Source organism: Syngnathus typhle, linkage group LG17 (assembly GCF_033458585.1).
Source record: "Syngnathus typhle isolate RoL2023-S1 ecotype Sweden linkage group LG17, RoL_Styp_1.0, whole genome shotgun sequence".
Classification (NCBI taxonomy): Eukaryota; Metazoa; Chordata; class Actinopteri; order Syngnathiformes; family Syngnathidae; genus Syngnathus; species Syngnathus typhle.
Genome location: NC_083754.1, coordinates 10124479 through 10143704, shown reverse-complemented (window position 1 = coordinate 10143704; position 19226 = coordinate 10124479). Strand labels below are relative to the sequence as shown.

At 44.2% G+C, this 19226-nt stretch overlaps 1 protein-coding gene across 1 annotated transcript; it reads right to left on the bottom strand.

Moving 5' to 3' along the window:
* Window positions 1–533: 533 nt before the first annotated feature.
* On the bottom strand, window positions 534–2306 carry LOC133170769 (piggyBac transposable element-derived protein 3-like). The gene has a single exon (XM_061303900.1). The coding sequence runs from the start codon at window positions 2304–2306 to the stop codon at window positions 534–536; it is 1773 nt and encodes a 590-aa protein (XP_061159884.1).
* Between the last annotated feature and the right edge of the window lie 16920 nt (window positions 2307–19226).

Sequence of the window (19226 nt, the reverse complement as noted above, 5' to 3'; positions counted from 1 at the left end):
AATTTCTGCCCAAATTAATATTTCTAAAAAGGTGCATATTTTTTGGGTCCTTAGGTGTCACTAAGTACGAATATGCCGCGCTTTTTTGGTTATGACGTCGCGTATATGAAATATGCGGCATCTATATATAGACTATGTGCTGATACGTGCACAAAAATCGGAGCATTCTGACGATTTGCAAGTGTAGCGTCATGTAATTTATTTGAATGTTCAGAGATAGTTGTGTTTTACACGTAACAGCTGTCTGCAACATGAAAGGGACCATTTCCACAATTTTCAATGGGCGTGCATGTGCAACGGCGGCCGTCATCCCCAGGGTATGGGGACCAGCCGTAAGAAAATGCCAAAGTTCCTATGAACACAAGTGGCTTTCATAGCCGTGTTTATTTGAAACAAACTTTCAACAACAAACTTTCAAACTTGCGGTACCATAAACGCAGATATAAACTGTAACTCAGCAGTGATGATGTTCAGCCTTGCGCCGCCACTTCCGGTCAGAAAACGGATCACGCGACCAGTGCTTCTCACACATTTTATCCCGGCTGGTGGTAAGCACGGAAACACTTCACAGTGCACAGTGCCACGCGGCACTTGGAGCACGCACTGGACGGACGCGACTTGCAAGTCAGCAGTGCGCACTTTCGGTCTTGCGCCGCCACTTCCGGCCAGTGCTCCATGGTGTCGAAGCGGGAGTCATCGGCAACTGCGCACACGCGCGGTCTGCCCGATCTCCGAGCTCGAGTGGCGCCTGGTGCTGCAACCAGAGTTCGGGCCACCTCGCGTCGGAACTCCAGCAGAGACATCCCGCCGTGCTCATCCAGCCGGTGCAGCACCCATGCGTTGAAGACGGCCGCGTCCAGCATCCAAGTGAATATCGGCCACCACCACTTCTTCCGGCGCATGTTGATGCGGTAGAGCTCGATGCTCTGGTCGGCGCGGTCCGTGCCGCCCATGCTGCGGTTGTACAGCTGGACAACAAATGGCTGGTCCACTGCCACCTTCTTCTTCTCCTGCCTTGACCAGCGTGACACCTTCTGGAGAGGATGCTCAGCGGCGAGGGTGGAGGCGATGGTGACCACGGCGTTATCCTTCCACCGAGTGAGCGCAATCTTGTTTGCCGTGTCGTACACGACAGACACGGCACCACGCGGCTTCCTCTTCATAGCCTTCTGATCTGTGATCGGGCAAGAGCGCGGGATGCGGTTTTCTCGGATCGTCCCCGTGCAAGCGTAGCCCCGCCTGCGCAGCTCTGCAACTAGCGGGAGGCCGGTGAAATAGTTGTCTATGTAGATGCGCAGCGGAAGTGCACGCACAGCATCGGGGAGGTTGTCCAGAAGTCGAAGGAGCGTGCCACCGCCCTTGCCGAACTTGCGTTCCACTTCAGAGGCATCTCCACTCGCCCCCTGGTAGATGTCGAAGTGGAGCAGGAAGCCGTTGGTCCCACTGTTCAGGCACCAGGCCTTGTAGCCGAATCGCACCGGCTTGTTTCGGATTGCTTGCTTGCATCCATGTCTTCCAAAGTATTCAATCATTGCCTCGTCCAGATCAAGATTGCAGTCCATTGGATACGCCTCCCCGAACCGAGCGTTGAGGATGTCCATCATGGGACGCAGCTTTGTCATCCGGTCGCTGCTGTTCTGGCGCGTGTTGTCGGCACAGTGAATGTAGCGGATGATCTCCTCGAACCTGTTGCGTGAAATGGCCCCAGCGACGAGGGCGCAATGGAGATCTTCATCTGTGTTCCAGTAGTGTCGGCGACTGGGGAGCTGGTGGTAACCCGACAGCAGCAAGATCCCCACCACGCGCTTCAATTCTCCGATGGTGAGCTGGAAGTTGGAGTCAGTCACCGCCGCATACTTGATGGTCTCTCGAAGAAGGTGAGGATATAAATCAGAAAGGAAGAACTCCAGCTTCTGAACTGCGCTCTTTCCAACCAAAATTGTGGGGACGGCGAGAGGCCTGGCGTCCGGGAATTTTGTCAGGCGCGTTTTACTGTTGGTCCAATTGTAGTCCAACGCATCTTTCTGCGAGCGTTTCTTTGAGGAGGAGGCCTGTTGGGGCTCCTCTTCTTCCTCAGTGTCGCCATCATCATCATCTCCGATCACACGTCCGTCGGCGAGGACCACCACGGCGGGAGCGCTAAGCTGCCGTCCCGAGAGATTATTGACCGTTCCTCCGCAGTCTTCCTCGCCCGTGTCTTCGTCAGACTCGAAACTGACCACGGGTGGAGCAATAAAGATTTTATCCACAACTGCGTCCTCATCTTCGATTGCATCGAAGACCTCCATCGCCGACTTTGTACCCATAGACGCGGAAAGTCTATGTATAGATGTTTCGCATAAAACAATACATAGAGGAAATACGTTAGAGCGAATCATCACTGCAATCACATATGTCAATAACCATTATATGATAATTGTTCCCTAAAAGTTTCACCCTGCTATCTCGAGTCTATCATAATTTCCCGGAGCTCACCTTTTTGCATCTTCCATCGTGAATCGCGATCGTCTGGCTTCGCTAACTTGGCATGTGTGACTCATAAACCGGGAAAATGGCAGCGGTTCCGGGTTCGACAGATCAAAGGTTGGTTATAACCGGATACAATCGGCACGAATGCTTGTCGTCATTTGACGGCGCCGGAAGCTGCAGAAATTGGAGCGTCTATATATAGACGAAAGGCTGAAACGGGACTTTGTTTCATTTACTTTATATCCTGAGATATTCCCAAATAATTTTATTACTTCCAAAACTGCCGGGATTGAGGACGTAAGTTTTGATAGAAATAGTATGACGTCAGCGGCAAACAGTGCGATCTTATGTTCATGCTGACCTATTTTTATTCCTGATATTTGCGGCTGAGAGCGTATTGCTGTTGCAAAAGGCTCTATCGCTAAGGAGAAAAGCAGGGGAGACAGAGGGCAGCCCTGACGACAGCCTCTTTTTATTTGAATTGGTTTTGAAAAATGTCTGTTAGTTAAAATTTCTGCTGTTGGATATCTGTAAAGTACTTTTATCCACTTTGTAAAATTGCTTCCAAGGCCAAATCTATCTAAAATATTAAAAAGATAGGGCCATTCTACCCTATCGAAGGCCTTTTCTGCGTCAAGAGAAAGGAGTGCACAGTCTTTTTCCTCTTTTTTGTAATGCAGAACATTTATAACCCTCCTCACATTGTGAAAGCCTTGTCTTCCACTTATGAACCCATTTTGATCGTTACTTATTACCTTAGGGAGGATAGTCTGAAGCCGCCTTGCCAATATTTTACAAATGATCTTGAGGTCAGTGTTTAAAAGACTGATAGGTCTCAGGTTTTCACATTTCGTCGGAGGTTTACCGGGTTTTGGCAGTAGAACTATTGACGCTTCATTCAAGGACAGCGGGAGGCAATTTCTTTCAAATGCTTCTGCTATCATATCTAACAAAGGCGCCAGCAGTTTATCTTTAAATTTCCTGTAGATATCAATAGGAATGCCATCAGGGCCCGCCCGTTTACCTAACTTCATTGCGTCAATGGCACTTGCAATATCTTCTTTTGTTATTTCTAATTCCAGTTCTTTTCTTTGTTCATCTGAGATAGTCGGAACATTTAATCTATCCAAGACTTCATCCATGGTCTGAATATTACAGTTTGTTTCTGTGTTGTACAAATTTTGATAGTATTCTTTAAACGCATCATTAATCTCTTTTGGGTTAACTATTGTTCGACCTCTATTTTCTAAAGTAGTAATTGTTGTTTTCGATTCAAGTTGCTTTATTTGCCACGCTAATAGCCTCCCAGCCCTGTCCCCTTGTTCGTAGAATGACTGCTTTAGCCGTAAGAGACTGGATGCAGCTTTAAGGCTGGATTGTTTTTCATATTCTGCTCTCAGGAGTAGAAGTTCTTTTGCCGCCACAGGATCGTTGTTCTGAAATACTCTCTCCTGGGCTTTGTTGATATTATTTTCCAGGAGTTTTAGTTCTTGTTTAGCTTTTTTAGCTTTTCGGCCAGTATAACTAATTATAACAACTCTGAGGAATGCTTTAAAAGCGTCCCATCTGACTCCTGCAGATGTTTGATTCCTATTAAATAGAAAATACTCTTCAATTTGATTTCCTATAAATTGTATGAATTCTTCATCTTGTAACCACTTGTGCTGAAACCTCCATCTCGGTGGATCACAGGCGATATCATCATCTCGATAAACTAGCTTACAAGGTGCATGATCTGATATAGCAATATTATCATATGCACAACTTTCAATTTTTGATATCAAATCTGCTGAAATTAAATAATAATCTATACGTGAATATGTTTGGAATGTTGCAGAATAACATGAATATGATTTACTTTGTGGATCCTGTGTTCTCCAAATATCTGTTAATTTCAGGTCCTTCATGAATTGCTTTATACTTGATCTACAGTTATTATGAGACTGGTCTACTCCCGTTGAGCGGTCCCACCCTGGTTCTAACGTACAATTGTAGTCCCCTGCTATTATACGATGTCCCGACAGAGATGGAAGCATAAGAAACAAGTCTTCATAGAAAGAAGAGTCATCAATATTAGGACCATACACATTTACCAAATTTATGCTTTCTGTTAATAGCGAACCTTGAATTATTAAGTATCGGCCCCTCTTATCTTTAATAACATTGTTTACCTGAAATGGAACAGTTTCATGAATGAGTATCATTACTCCTCTTGCGCGAGAGGTAAATGCAGATGTATATATATTACCCCGCCACCTTCTTCTGATCCTTTTTTCATCGCCCTCCATCAGATGAGTTTCTTGTAAAAACACCACTTTAGCATCCATATTTTTTAGTTTGCTCATGACCTGCTTAACCTTTTTATAACGTTGGAGCCCCCTGCAGTTCCAAGTTACAAAATTAAGATTTACACCTTGCGCCATGTTAACACTTTAAAGTTAGTCATAAAACAAAAGTATCAGCGCAACCTTCTTGTGAACAGTTGTTGCCAAAAAACCAGTAGACATAAATAAGATTTTGAGAGAAGCATAACATTGAACACAACAAACCCGCGTACAACACCCCAAAACAAAATCACACCCCAACCCCCCCGCCCGTGGGCTCCCCTCCCCCCTTGATGCAGCCTCCGTCATCGCCTGCGATTGATCCACACTGCGTGAGGAGCAGTCTAACCTTCCTCTTGTCCCAAAAACATATGCAAACCGCTGCTATATGCGCTTCTGTTCGTATTAGTATATCCTAGCTGCTGTCCTTTGGTTGTATTAAACGTAGAGTAGTGATAAAGTAGTAATTTAACATAAAATAAGTAACCAACCATGACACACTACTCATAAACATAACAAATACTGATATAAATTACAACCCTACGCTTCTTCACCATTCTGGGTCTTACGTATGAATTTCCAAGCCTCCGCTGGCGTCTTGAAAGCAAAAGTCTTTCCATCTTGGGTCACCAGTAGCTTTGCCGGGTGTACTATTCCATGTCTTAGTCCCAATTTGCGCAACTCTTCTCGGACAGGATCAAACAGTTTGCGTTGCTGGTGTACCTCCGCGGCAAGATTAGGGTAGAACCGTATTTGTTGCCCCTCGTAGTGAATGTTCCCTTTTGCTCTCGCCGCAGTAACTGTAGCCATCTTATCCCGACAGTTAAGGAATTTCATGATCAGAACACGGGGCATTTCGTTGTTTTCTCGTCTCGGGCCAATCCTGTGGGCTCTCTCGATGATAAAGGGAGTAGCATAAACTCCACGACCAAATGTCTCCGGCAGCCATTTTTCCAAAAACTTACACGGGTCTCGCCCTTCAGATCCTTCTGGCAGAAACGCGAGTCTTAAGTTGTTGCGCCTGGACCGCGATTCCAAGTCCAGCATTTTTTATTCGAGCACTTTCTGTTTCGCTTCCATAGTACATGTTTTAGCCCGCAGGATCTCCACTTCGTCTTCCGCATTAGAAGTGCGGGTTTCGGCTTCGTTGACTCTTTTGACACAATCCTTTATCTCCTCACGGATATTGTCCGAGTCCGTTTTGATAGTAGTGACGATATCAAGGATTTTATCCACCTTATTGTCCTGAGTTTTTCCCTCCGCGCCTGTAGCCCCAGCTAGCTGCGCAGTATTGTTGCTGTCGCCAGCCTTAGCTTTTACCTGGTCACGGAGAGTGTAGTCCATTAGCTTGGATTGTTTTGTCTTTTCGTTGGCATCCTGCGGAGTTTTTATTGCTTTTGGAGGCATCCTAAAAAGTTAGGAGTGGTAATGAATCACACTTTGCAGCTAAGGAGAACTTTTTGTATCAGAAATTTGCGCAAATAGCGGAGCGGTGAAAAAACACGTCTTCTCACATGGCCGCCACTCCCGTTCTACTGCCAATTTTAGTCGTGGGATTGGAGGCGCTCCGAATCATGTGTGCAAAACGGCTGAGGAGATGAATTAGAACATTGCTTCAAGAGACTTCCATCTCTTTCTTCCATCTGTTCCGCTTGAGATCTTTTCCACTTGTGGACATTAGACACATTTTACCTCGATGTGTTTGGATGAGACATACTTTCTCTGATGTCGATTCTGCTTCTCTTGTTTGGTGTAAAAGCTCTGTTGCCTGAAGGCTGAGTCTTTGGGAGGTTGAGGAGAAGGATGAGGTGGTCTGGGATCAGTAATATTTCAAGTGCTGCTGCTGCTTATACGGACGGACAACTCAAATCAAATGCCAGCGGTGTAAGTTTCAACCCTCATTGGGGTCAAGGAGCTAGACGCTGAACCGATACCTCCTTTCCGTATTGATCTCATTTGCCCTTCCCCCGAGAAAAGACCAGTCATTACAAATCAAGCTCAGCACAAGCGATGCCTTCACAAGCAGGTGCTAAAGAGATTAGACCTTTCCGTCTCCATGGCAACATCCATGCCATCCATCCTTTTAATTGACTGCTTTTCCTTGGCAGCTTCAATTGAGGGAAACGGAAGTCTGCTTGGAATGACGGCGATGCTCACAGACTCAAATTTCTGTATCAAATAAGGTCCCTTTTTTAACCCTCTTGTCGCAGTCGCAAAGTAACACCATTGCACTTTGTCGATCCTGTCGTAGCTGGTGTGAGGCTCGGACGTAAAATGGAATTGAGTTGTAAAATGTCCACTGAATCGCATACATTCTAAAAGCGGTACATGCTCCAGAAGATTTGGAACTGGTCCCGCAACAAGTCAGTGTCAAAGTAGCGCCATTGACTGGAGTGCTACAAGACTGCACAAAGTGTTCATCGGTAAGACAAAGGCTAGTCCAGGCCTGTTCCAACTTCTCTTTTCTTTTTTTTTTTTTTTGCACATTTCAATTGAGATACCGTTTTTTCCGTGTATAGTGCGCCCCCATGTATAGTACGCACCCTAAAAATGGCATGCTGATGCTGGAAAAAAGCTTGTACCCATGTATAATACGCACCCAATTTTTATGAATTTTTTTAAAACATTTTTTTAATTTTTTTTTTTTTTAAGTCCCAAAGATCGTCACACACGCAGGGAGGCAATGGGTCCCATTTTTATTGTCTTTGGTATGGTCTTAACTAGGCTGGATGTCATTTTTTTTGTTGGCGTTGATTTCTCCGACTGCCCCTAAACGCACCACCGCGCTCCGTGCGCGCACGGGAAAGAGGCGGCTCTGTATGGGAGAGACGTTGAAGAGGAATAAAAACACCCTTGGAAACCAAAACTTGCCCCTCGTCGTGACTCGGAGCCGCAACAAATGTTTCGGATTTGTGTAGGGTACATTGTGACAGACAGCAAACGAGCAGGTGATCGAGCGAGCGTCTGATACAAGAGCATTGCGGTCGTATGGAGCGTGTTTGAAATGAACAGCAGAGACGAAAGGAACAAGGCAAAGTGTTGTGAAATAAAATATTACCTGTAATACGCATTTTGTTATTTGCTGATTGAAACTGCTAATTAAACTGTGAATTGAAACTAATAGGTGGAGAACTGAACTCTCGCTCTTTATATAGCTGACGTGTCTTGCGCATCCGTTCTGCGCATCTGTAATGGCGGCCTCCGTATGACGTCCGGTCCGCGATGGAGATTAAAAAAACAAACAATATTTGACAATAACAAACCATCGAGGATTGCACCATCGCATCAAACGATGTGTCGTCAATTATGAATTTTACTAAGTGTGTTGGGCAGGATGGCTGAATGCGATGCGCGATTGACAACAAACAAGAAGGTGAGTTTTATTTCGGGGGAGATTTGTCATGTCTCGTCCCCAGTTTTGCTATGTGTTTAGGTTGCCATAGTTTCTGTTCGCGTCACCCCTCTCTTCCTGTGTCACCTCAATCAATGTAACGTGTTTTGTATTTAAGTCCTGTCTGCCCCTCGCTCACCGTTGGATCATTGCATGTGTTACTGTCATTCTGTTCCTGTCTTTGGTAATGTCACCCTGTCTTTTTGTTCCACGACTTTGTCGGTCAGTCCTGTTGTTGGTTTTGTTGTACCATGACTTTCTTTAAAAAAAAAAAAAAAAAAAAAAAAAATTTTTTTGTACCCATGTATAATACGCACCCCAGATTTTAGGACAATAAATTAGTTAAATATTGCGCACTATACACGGAAAAAAACGGTACTTTGTTAGTGTTTTCCTTTTTCCAAGTGCCTTATTTTACTAGAGGTAAATATAAAAGTTAAAGATTATATGGTGTTTAATACAGGAGACTTTAAGAAATGTTTATCCTTTCCCTGGTTTCATGTTCTGTGGTTGAACATGGGCTGACGTTAGTTGTTCAAAGCCTCGAATTGCGACAGCATAGCGGTGTTCTCTTGTTTTTGAGGAATATGACGATATTGGTAAATGTCAATGAAAAAAGTGTTGAATAAACCTGTTTGATACAAAAGTTGTGTCTCCACATCTGTTCAGTTATGCAGGTAGAGCAAAAGACGTTTTGTTCCACGTCTACAAATAAAAATGTTTTCTTGCCAAGATAAATCAGGGAGGCAGCCAGTGGCAGGAGGCAAAAAGAGCAGTTATGCACTCCCTCTAGCGGCAGGAGGCCAGAAGAGCAGTTATGCACTCCCTTTGGTGGCAGGAGGCCAGAAGAGCAGTTATGCGCTCCCTCTAGTGGCACGAGGCCAGAAAAGCAGTGATGCATTCCCTCTAGTGCAGGGGTCTCAAACTCAATTTACCCAGGGGCCGCTGGACGTAGATTCTGGGTGAGGCTGGGCCGCAGCAGGTGTTTCACAAGAAAAGCTTTTACAAAAACATTCCAGTGTTATCAAATGTCTTTGTTTATTCATCCTTTTTTGTCTTAGAAAATTTAAATAAATTAACAACTCATAAGAAAAAAATAAATCAGTAAGAAATAAAATGATAATAATAATTCAGCAGATATAGAAGACTGAATAAACCAAATATTGACTAGACTAGAGAAATGTAATTATTATTCAGATTCAAATGTCTGTATTAACAGCTCTTTAACCTGTAACTTTCTGAACATGAATGGAACATTGAACATAAACTGTTATGAACATGGCTTCTTCTGCCTACTTCTTACTGCTAGAGACCTGGCAGCGCTTCCTCTTGCATAGCCGAGCCACATTTGGCTTAAGGGAGGTATTTCTCATACTCCTCAGCATGTCTAGTTGTGTAATGACGTCTCAAGTTGTATTCTTTGTGCACTGCAACTTTCTCTGTGCAAATAAGACACGTCGGGATGCCCCTGTGCTCAACAAAGAAATATTGCACTTCCCACTTCTCCTGAAATTGTCTGTGCTCATCACCAACCTTTCTCTTCACTGCAGGCTTTGAACAAGACATGTTTGGGGCTTTTGTAATATTATTTAGTTCTACTTGATGTCACTGTCGCGTTTCAGTTTCGGTGTTTTTCGGCGCTTCCGCATCCGGTCACATTGTCGCGCGTTCGCAATCATAGACATAATAAAAGGGTAGACCCCGCTGGGGGTGCTGCGCGGCGAGAAATGCGGCCGCCATCTTGGTCAGATGACCAATCGCTAATTCTGTTGTCACGAGCCTGAGCTACGGGAGCCCACAGGTGTTAAAAATATAAAAACCCCAGATGCATGTGAGAAAAAATGCGCGGGCCGCATTAACACAAAGATTTTATTTCAGGCAGGGGGCCGCAAAACATTGTCCTGAGGGCCGCAATTGGCCCGCGGGCCGCGAGTTTGAGACCCCTGCTCTAGTGGAAGGGCACCAGAAGAGCAGTTATGCGCTCCCTCTAGTGATGGGAAGTCAGAAGAGCAATTAGCGTTTTTTCCCATGTATAATGCGCCCCCATGTATAATACGCACCCTAAAAATGGCATGTCGATGCTGGAAAAAAGCCTGTACCCATGTATAATACGCACCCTGTTAGAGTGGTGCTCACTCTAACTTATTTTGCAAGAACCACTCGGAGACAAGTTAGTCGTTTTAGACACCTGCAGGCGTTCACTCGTCGCTGTGCTTACAGCGATGGTCGAATGAAGTCTGACTCTCGCTTCCCACAAGAGCATCTTTATTAAGAGAAAAAGGGTGGGGGTGACAGTGGACTGAATAAACAAGTTAAAGCTGCTGACCTCTAGATTAGCAGAGCAGGGGATGTTTTAAGACATTGTGTAGGATGGGACAAGCTAAGTTATTTATTACCGGTTACATACATTCCAACATAATCACAGATCAAGATAGTTTGGAAAACCCTGACATATCCCTCCTGTTTTATCATGATTATGTGAACCCGATCAACCAAACACAAGGAAGAAAATAAAAAGAAGAATAGTAAAAATAATAAAAACAATAACAAAAAAGATCAATAAAAAACTGAGACGACAGCGGACGGGTCGGGGAACGTGTAGGGTGAAACACGACAAAAACAACAACCAATGATAGCAACAACTTCCAGTGAAGATGAGGTTTTCCCTCAATACTCCAATTCAAACTTATTGTGTGATCTAAAAACCTGCTGGCCGATGTTAATATGCAGGAAAAGTCTCATACGGTCCCTCTGCCTTAGGCGACCAGAATGCTATCAATAAAAAATATAAATAAAGCCACGATCCGTTCCGAATGAAGTAGGTCCCGTCCAATGGTACAGCCATGTTGGCAGGAGAGCCCTTACGCCTTGAAATGGCTCTCCCAACCTGGCACACAGCGGTGATGTCCAAAGCTCCCATCCAGTTCCCTCCTGGAGAGCAGTTGTGGTGAATGCATTCGTGGGTCTTGTTTTCTTGGAGTAAACACGTGTAGTCCATTCCAGGTAGCGTCCTGGTTTAGGCCACTTGTGGCATCTGTCGTCCTCCAACAGTCACATTGGGATTAATCCAAAAGAGTTTGATCACAGATTCATTCCTGCGAGTCCAGGGCGGTAGGGGTAGCGTCACTGACTGTGACAGCACAGTGTTGATATCCAACCCCTCTCATGGATGCCATACATTTCGCTTCAGTGACATTCATTGCTTTGGCCTCCAAGTGAACTTGTGTGGAGCAAGGGGAGTTTTTGAACACACACATAACATCCCACCTGTGTGTGCGCTCTCACAGTGACCTTCACATACCGGTACCAAGCGTTGGTTTCGTATGGGTTTCTGGGGTCTCATGACCAGTCCTCAAAGTTCTCATCGTGTGACCATCGTTTTCCACGGTCAACATTATCACTTTGTCTGTTCAGATGTGTCCATAGACCATAGCATGCTCCAACCACAACGCAGCAGAGGATCCACCTGTCATGCGGAGCCCCGTTGCTACCAAGATGACAGGAACACCGAGACATACCCCCGCCTAGCGGAGTTGGGATCGTTGTTCGCAGACTTCGCCACCTTCCCGAAACGAGGGGTCCAGCACTCCTTGTAGCTTGCAGTGGCTAAGGTGAATCCAGCTGGGTCATTAAGCGATCTTCACTGCGGTGGGGGTAGTCAGCAAGACTTGGAATGGTCCCTCCCACCATGGCTGGCCCAGTTCTTTCCTTTGATGACCCTGATGTAGACCCAGTCTCCTGGATTGATGGGGTTGTCGACCTGTGAGGAGGAAAGATCAGGCGGCAGTAAATTTGCATTGGACATATCTTTCAGTTTTGAGGGACCTGATCATATAATCTGCGAAGGACTGTTCTTCATCTGCCCTTTGCAACTCTTGTAGTCAATTGTAATGCCCTTTTTAACGAGGCAGATAGGAGTGTTTGAAAGAAGAGTTTGAGCACTTCCTAATGATTCCTCCTAACCAAAGACCGTTCATAACAGGGGCTTTCCCATTTATTGCCTCCTGTCTTAAAGGAGATTCCCTTATCCATGCCGTCTTCTTCCTAACACATTCGCACCCACACAGGTAAACGCACACACCGAGCGGCGAGCGCGCACCCAAGGCTCAGACAAACGACAACAGCCTTACAACTTTACAGAGATTACGCACGAACACAGAACACAGAACACAGACAAAGGGATTCTACACATCTCTCATGTAGCTTCTTTTGATAGAACCTCCTATTGGTAACTGTATAGCGGACTGTTTAGCATATAATCCCTTACTCAACTCCCTTGCTTCTACTTTTCCATGTTGGTGCAGTCGTAAGTGACCCCTATTGCAGTCAGTCTTGTTAACTGTCGCCTTGTGCGACTCCTATGCATGATTGTGTGAAAGTCAAAAATTGAACGTATCCAACCTTCTGACCACCCAAACTCCACTGTGGTGCAACGAACTTACTATTTTATTGAGTAGGTACATTGAGCAACCTAGCTTCCTCTTGACTGAATTCACTTTAGTCCAAATGTCCTATTCTAAAATTTATATACGTAACTCGACCTCTACTTCTTAAGCCTGACGAGCTAAAATATCAGATGTCGTTCTTGTTTCCTACCGTTTTAGCCTATTTGTCCTATTCAAATCTGTTCAGTCTCAGATTATGATGCCTTTCTCTGTAGCTTTACGCATTATTTAATTATTATTATTTTTTTTAACAAATCTCCTCAGTTCTGTCAAACTCAGTGCACAATGAAGCTCCTGTCCACTTTGACCCAAGCCCCACCAGTTTTAGCCACGCCACAGCAAGGAGTGCGATTTGGCTGTCGGCCACTTCATGTCCATGTGTCTTCTGCTGCAAGTTGGTGTTCTTTTGTTGTTGCTTCAGAGCCAACCCATCCATCACTCTCGAATGAGTCCATTGTTCAAATGAGTCCATTTTCAACATTGTGAGTTCCTCCGCTTCTCACTGTCTTTTCTCGTCCCCGAGGATGTCGTCTTTCCTTCGGAGTGTACTTGCCCCCCTCCAAGCACAATAGTCTTTCTTTGTCCTCGCCAAAGGTCAAAGGTGCCTCAAAGCCAGGCACCGTTTTGTAGACGTCCACGGCTGCAGGCAGAGTCTCGGGATCGAGTTTCAGGGATCCTGGCACTGAGAGTGACAGACTGGGACATCAAACTTGTAACCAAATGTAGCTGCTGCCATCAATTCGCTAGTAACGTTTGTTTACCAAACTTCAAATTCTCCTAGTAACAGCAATCTCGTCTTTATATTGTAAGTCCTGTAACTCATCCTATTTTCGAGCTACGTTTCGTCTATAGTAACAATTTAACGGGACAGTACATTGTGTCTTCAGTAACATTATTCAAAATTAACTCAGAGGTCTGCGTTCCACATCTAGCCCTGATCTACGTCTTGATCTCTCAAACCTTATTACCTGTGTCATGCTTGCTCACAAATGTTACTTAGAATATGGTGCTGTGAATTTCCAATCTCCCTGACCAAATTGGATCCCGCTTCTTAGCTCTTCTTTCTCATGCTCCTATCAGCCTGCAATTGTTCAAATCAAAAATGTTATTTTCTTTTAACTGTCTTTCTTTTGAACCTCTAAATCTCTCTTTTTGCGAACCTATCTACACCAGGAAGGGTCTTAAAGAAGGGACCAACAGACTACTCCCAATATCCCCTCGTTATTTATGAGTTAGCCTCCCCTTCCTCACTCGGGTGCGTATCTTGTCAGTTGTTAATGGGAACCAGATGTCTTGTGCCAATGAGACCATGGACCAAGGCCCAAATAATCCCGCACGAACCTGACCCGAAACATGACCCGGTCACACTTGGGCTTACTAGTGAGATATACATTGCATGATACCAGAATAGAAATTTACCACAGTATGACACAGTATGATATATATATATATATGATATATATATATATACCGTTTTTTTCCGTGTATAGTGCGCAATATTTTACTAATTTATTGTCCTAAAATCTGGGGTGCGTATTATACATGGGTACAAAGAAAAAAAAAATTAAATTTTTCTTTTTTAAATTTTTTTTTTTTTTTTTTAAATAAAGTCATGGTACAACAAAACCAACAACAGGACTGACCGACAAAGTCGTGGAACAAAAAGACAGGGTGACATTACCAAAGACAGGAACAGAATGACAGTAACACATGCAATGATCCAACGGTGAGCGAGGGGCAGACAGGACTTAAATACAAAACACGTTACATCGATTGAGGTGACACAGGAAGAGCGGGGTGACACGAACAGAAACTATGGCAACCTAGACACATAGCAAAACTGGGGACGAGACATGACAAATCTCCCCCGAAATAAAACTCACCTTTCTCCTTGTTTGTTGTCAATCGCGCATCGCATTCAGCCATCCTGCCCAACACACTTAGTAAAATTCATAATTGACGACACATCGTTTGATGCGATGGTGCAATCCTCGATGGTGTGTTATTGTCAAATATTGTTTGTTTTTAATCTCCATCGCGGACCGGACGTCATACGGAGGCCGCCATTACAGATGCGCAGAACGGTTGCGCAAGACACGTCAGCTATATAAAGAGCGAGAGTTCAGTTCTCCACCTATTAGTTTCAATTCACAGTTTAATTAGCAGTTTCAATCAGCAAATAACAAAATGCGTATTACAGGTAATATTTTATTTCACAACACTTTGCCTTGTTCCTTTCGTCTCTGCTGTTCATTTCAAACACGCTCCATACGACCGCAATGCTCTTGTATCAGACGCTCGCTCGATCACCTGCTAGTTTGCCGTCTGTCACAATGTACCCTACACAAATCCGAAACATTTGTTGCGGCTCCGAGTCACGACGAGGGGCAAGTTTTGGTTTCCAAGGGTGTTTTTATTCCTCTTCAACGTCTCTCCCATACAGAGCCGCCGTGTGCGCACGGAGCGCGGTGGTGCGTTTAGGGGCAGTCGGAGAAATCAACGCCAACAAAAAAAATGACATCCAGCCTAGTTAAGACCATACCAAAGACTTTAAAAATGGGACCCATTGCCTCCCTGCGTGTGTGACGATCTTTGGGACTTAAAAAAAAAAAAAAATATATATATATTAAAAAAATAAATAAAAAAAATTCATAAAAATTGGGTGCGTATTATACATGGGTACAAGCTTTTTTCCAGCATCAGCATGCCATTGTTAGGGGTGCGTACTATACATGGGGGCGCACTATACATGGAAAAAACGGTATATATATATATATATATATATATATATATATATATATATATATATATATATATATATATATATATATATATATATATATATATATATACCAAAGCCGTATATCTCGTGCACTTTTAATTTTTTACGCGTTTCATAGCTCGGACAAACCAAAGCCGTATCTCATAGCTCGGACAAACCAAAGCCGTATCAGTGCTTTTTTTTTTTTCTTTAAGTGTCCCCTGGTTCGCTGCACTGCCGGGTTCCGTCAATCCACCTCTGTCAGACGAAGGCAGACTTAAGATGCTGGCCCAGCGAAGAAGTTCTCTTCCCAGGACTTTCTTTTCCAGGTCCTCCTAATGGACGCTGTTTTGTCGACAATGCAGCACGTCCTCCTCCATCAGCCAGATGGCGGGTATGAGGGTCCGGAATTTCGGCACCAAAATGTTAGAGTGGTGGTTATTTTGCAAGAATAATCTCCCCTTCCTCTCCCCTTTGGGAACTTTGGAAGAAGATCGTTGTATCTTCATTTAGATCATTATCATCTAGATGAAATACATCAGAACTTTTGCCTTTTTGGATCACTTTTTCGGCATGCCTGTCCCACTGCATAGTTGTTTTATACAAGTTTTGCACACGAGCGGAGTGCCTCTCTTGCTCTTCTGCTTGAGCTGCGGCTGGAGCCGTGGCCGGGACAGTGCGCCTGCGCACTGTGTCCTCAATGTCTTCCGGCCTGACAAACATAGTCGCAGCACTTTTCAACTTTCTGTCTTTTGTCTTTTGGATTTATTCTTTTCTCTCTTGTGAAGCTTTCAACCACAGTCTAGCACAATTCAACTCTCTCTCTTTGCTTTTTCCACTTCAGCATGTATTACATACAATCAAGAAATCTACTCGCCATGAATTCATCTCCTTCAAGAGCTAGAGATTTATTTATTCCCCATCTTAATTTTAGTTTTTCCAATGTTTTTTTTTTCCACCTCTTTTTTTTTTTCTTTGAGGATTCTCAATACAGGTTTAAATTGACCTTCCAACAAATTACTGTGTTATTGCCGTCGATCAATGCTAGAACTGCTTCTTAGTCAATTTATCGTACCAGTCACACTCAACCACACAACTTTCATCCAAACAGCTTGGAACAACGGACAAACAACAAAAAAAAGAGTCTACGCCCTTCTTCAATTAAGAAAAATAAGCTCTGTTTTTTCTTAGCCTGTTCCTTTAACTGGGACAAGAATCCCAGCTGTTTCTTAGCTTGGAAAAACCAAAGCCGTAATTCTCATAGCTCGGACAAACCAAAGCCGTATATCTCGTGCACCTTTAATTTTTGACGCGTTTCATAGCTCGAACAAATCAAAGCCGTATCTCATAGCTTGGACAAACCAAAGCCGTACCTCATAGCTCGGACAAACCAAAGCCGTATCAGCGTGTTTTTTTCTTTAACTTACGTGTCTCCTGGTTCTTTGCACTGCCGGGTCCCGTCAATCCACCTCTGTCAGACGAAGGCAGACTTAAGATGCTGGCCCAGCGAAGAAGTTCTCTTCCCAGAACTTTCTTTTCCAGGTCCTCCTAATGGACGCTGGCTTGTCGACAATGCAGCACATTTTCCTCCGTCAGCCAGATGGCGGGTATGAGGGTCCCGGGTTTCGGCACCAATATGTTAGAGTGGTGCTCACTCTAACTTATTTTGCAAGAACCACTCGGAGACAAGTTACCGTTTTTTTCCGTGTATAATGCGCCCCCATGTATAATACGCACCCTAAAAATGGCATGCTGATGCTGGAAAAAAGCCTGTACCCATGTATAATACGCACCCAATTTTTATGAATTTTTAAAAATTATTTATTTATTTATTTATTTTTATTTTTTTTTTAAGTCCCAATGATCGTCACACACGCAGGGAGGCAATGGGTCCCATTTTTATAGTCTTTGGTATGGTCTTAACTAGGCTGGATGTAATTTTTTTTGTTGGCGTTGATTTCTCCGACTGCCCATAAACGCACCACCGCTCTCCGTGCGCGCATGTGAAAAAGGCCTGCCGACGTGAAAAAGGCCTGCCGACGTGAAAAAGGCCTGCCGACGTGAAAAAGGCCGCTCTGTATGGGAGAGACGTTGAAGAGGAATAAAAACACCCTTGGAAACCAAAACTTGCCCCTCGTCGTGACTTGGAGCCGCAACGAATGTTTCGGATTTGTGTATGGTACATTGTGACAGACAGCAAACGAGCAGGTGATCGAGCAAGCGTCTGATACGAGAGCATTGCGGTCGTATGGAGCGTGTTTGAAGTGAACAGCAGAGACGAAAGGAACAAGGCAAAGTGTTGTGAAATAAAATATTACATGTAATACGCATTTTGTTATTTGCTGATTGAAACTGCTAAATAAACTGTGAATTGAAACTAATAGGAAGAAAACAACTCTCGCTCTTTATATAGTTGACGTGTCTTGCGCATCCGTTCTGCGCATCTGTAATGGCGGCCTCCGTATGACGTCCGGTCCGCGATGGAGATTAAAAAACAAACAATATTTGACAATAACACACTATCAAGGATTGCACCATCGCATCAAACGATGTGTCGTCAATTATGAATTTTACTAAGTGTGTTGGGCAGGATGGCTGAATGCGATGCGCGATTGACAACAAACAAGAAGAAAGGTGATTTCAAGTTTTATTTCGGGGGAGATTTGTCATGTCTCGTCCCCAGTTTTGTTATGTGTCTAGGTTGCCATAGTTTCTCTTCGCGTCGCCCCTCTCTTCCTGTGTCACCTCAATCGATGTAGCGTGTTTTGTATTTAAGTCCTGTCTGCCCCTCGCTCACCGTCGGATCATTGCATGTGTTACTGTCATGATGTGGTTTCTGTTCCTGTCTTTGATAATGTCACCCTGTCTTTTTGTTCCACGACTTTGTCGGTCAATCCTGTTGTTGGTTTTGTTGTACCATGACTTTCTTTAAAAAAAAAAAAATTAAACTTTTTTGTACCCATGTATAATGCGCACCCCAGATTTTAGGACAATAAATTAGTTAAATTTTGCGCACTATACACGGAAAAAAACGGTAGTCGTTTTAGACTAGGAGAGGAGAGTTCACTCGTCGCTGTGCTTACAGCGATGGTCGAATGAAGTCTGACTCTCGCTTCCCACAAGAGCATCTTTATTAAGAGAAAAAGGGTGGGGGTGACAGTGGACTGAATAAACAAGTTAAAGCTGTTGACCTCTAGATTAGCAGAGCAGGGGATGTTTTACGACATTGTGTAGGATGGGACAAGCTAAGTTATTTATTACCGGTTACATACATTCCAACATAAATCACAGATCAAGATAGTTTGGAAAACCCTGACACACCCCAATTTTTTTTTTTTTTTAAGTCCCAATGATCGTCACACACGCATCTGGGTGTGGTGAAATTTGTCCTCTGCATTTGACCCATCCCTGTGTGATTTTGATCCATCCCCTGGGGGAGAGGGGAGCAGTGAGCAGCAGCGGCGCCGCGCTCGGTAATCATTTGGTGATCTAACCCCCCAATTCCAACCCTTAATGCTGAGTGCCAAGCATGGAGGCAATGGGTCCCATTTTTATAGTATTTGGTATGGTCTTAACTAGGCTGGATGTATTTTTTTTGTTGGCGTTGATTTCTCCGACTGCCCGTAAAGGCACCACCGCGATCAGTTTGTTTAAAATGAAAAGTGACGTGCGGACACGTGAAAAAGGCGGCTCTGTATGGGAGAGAAGTTGAAGAGAAATAGAAACACCCTTGGAAACCAAAACTTGCCCCTCGTCTTGACTCGGAGCCGCAACAAATGTTTTAGATTTGTGTAGGGTACATTGTGACAGCAAACGAGCAGATGATCGAGCAAGCG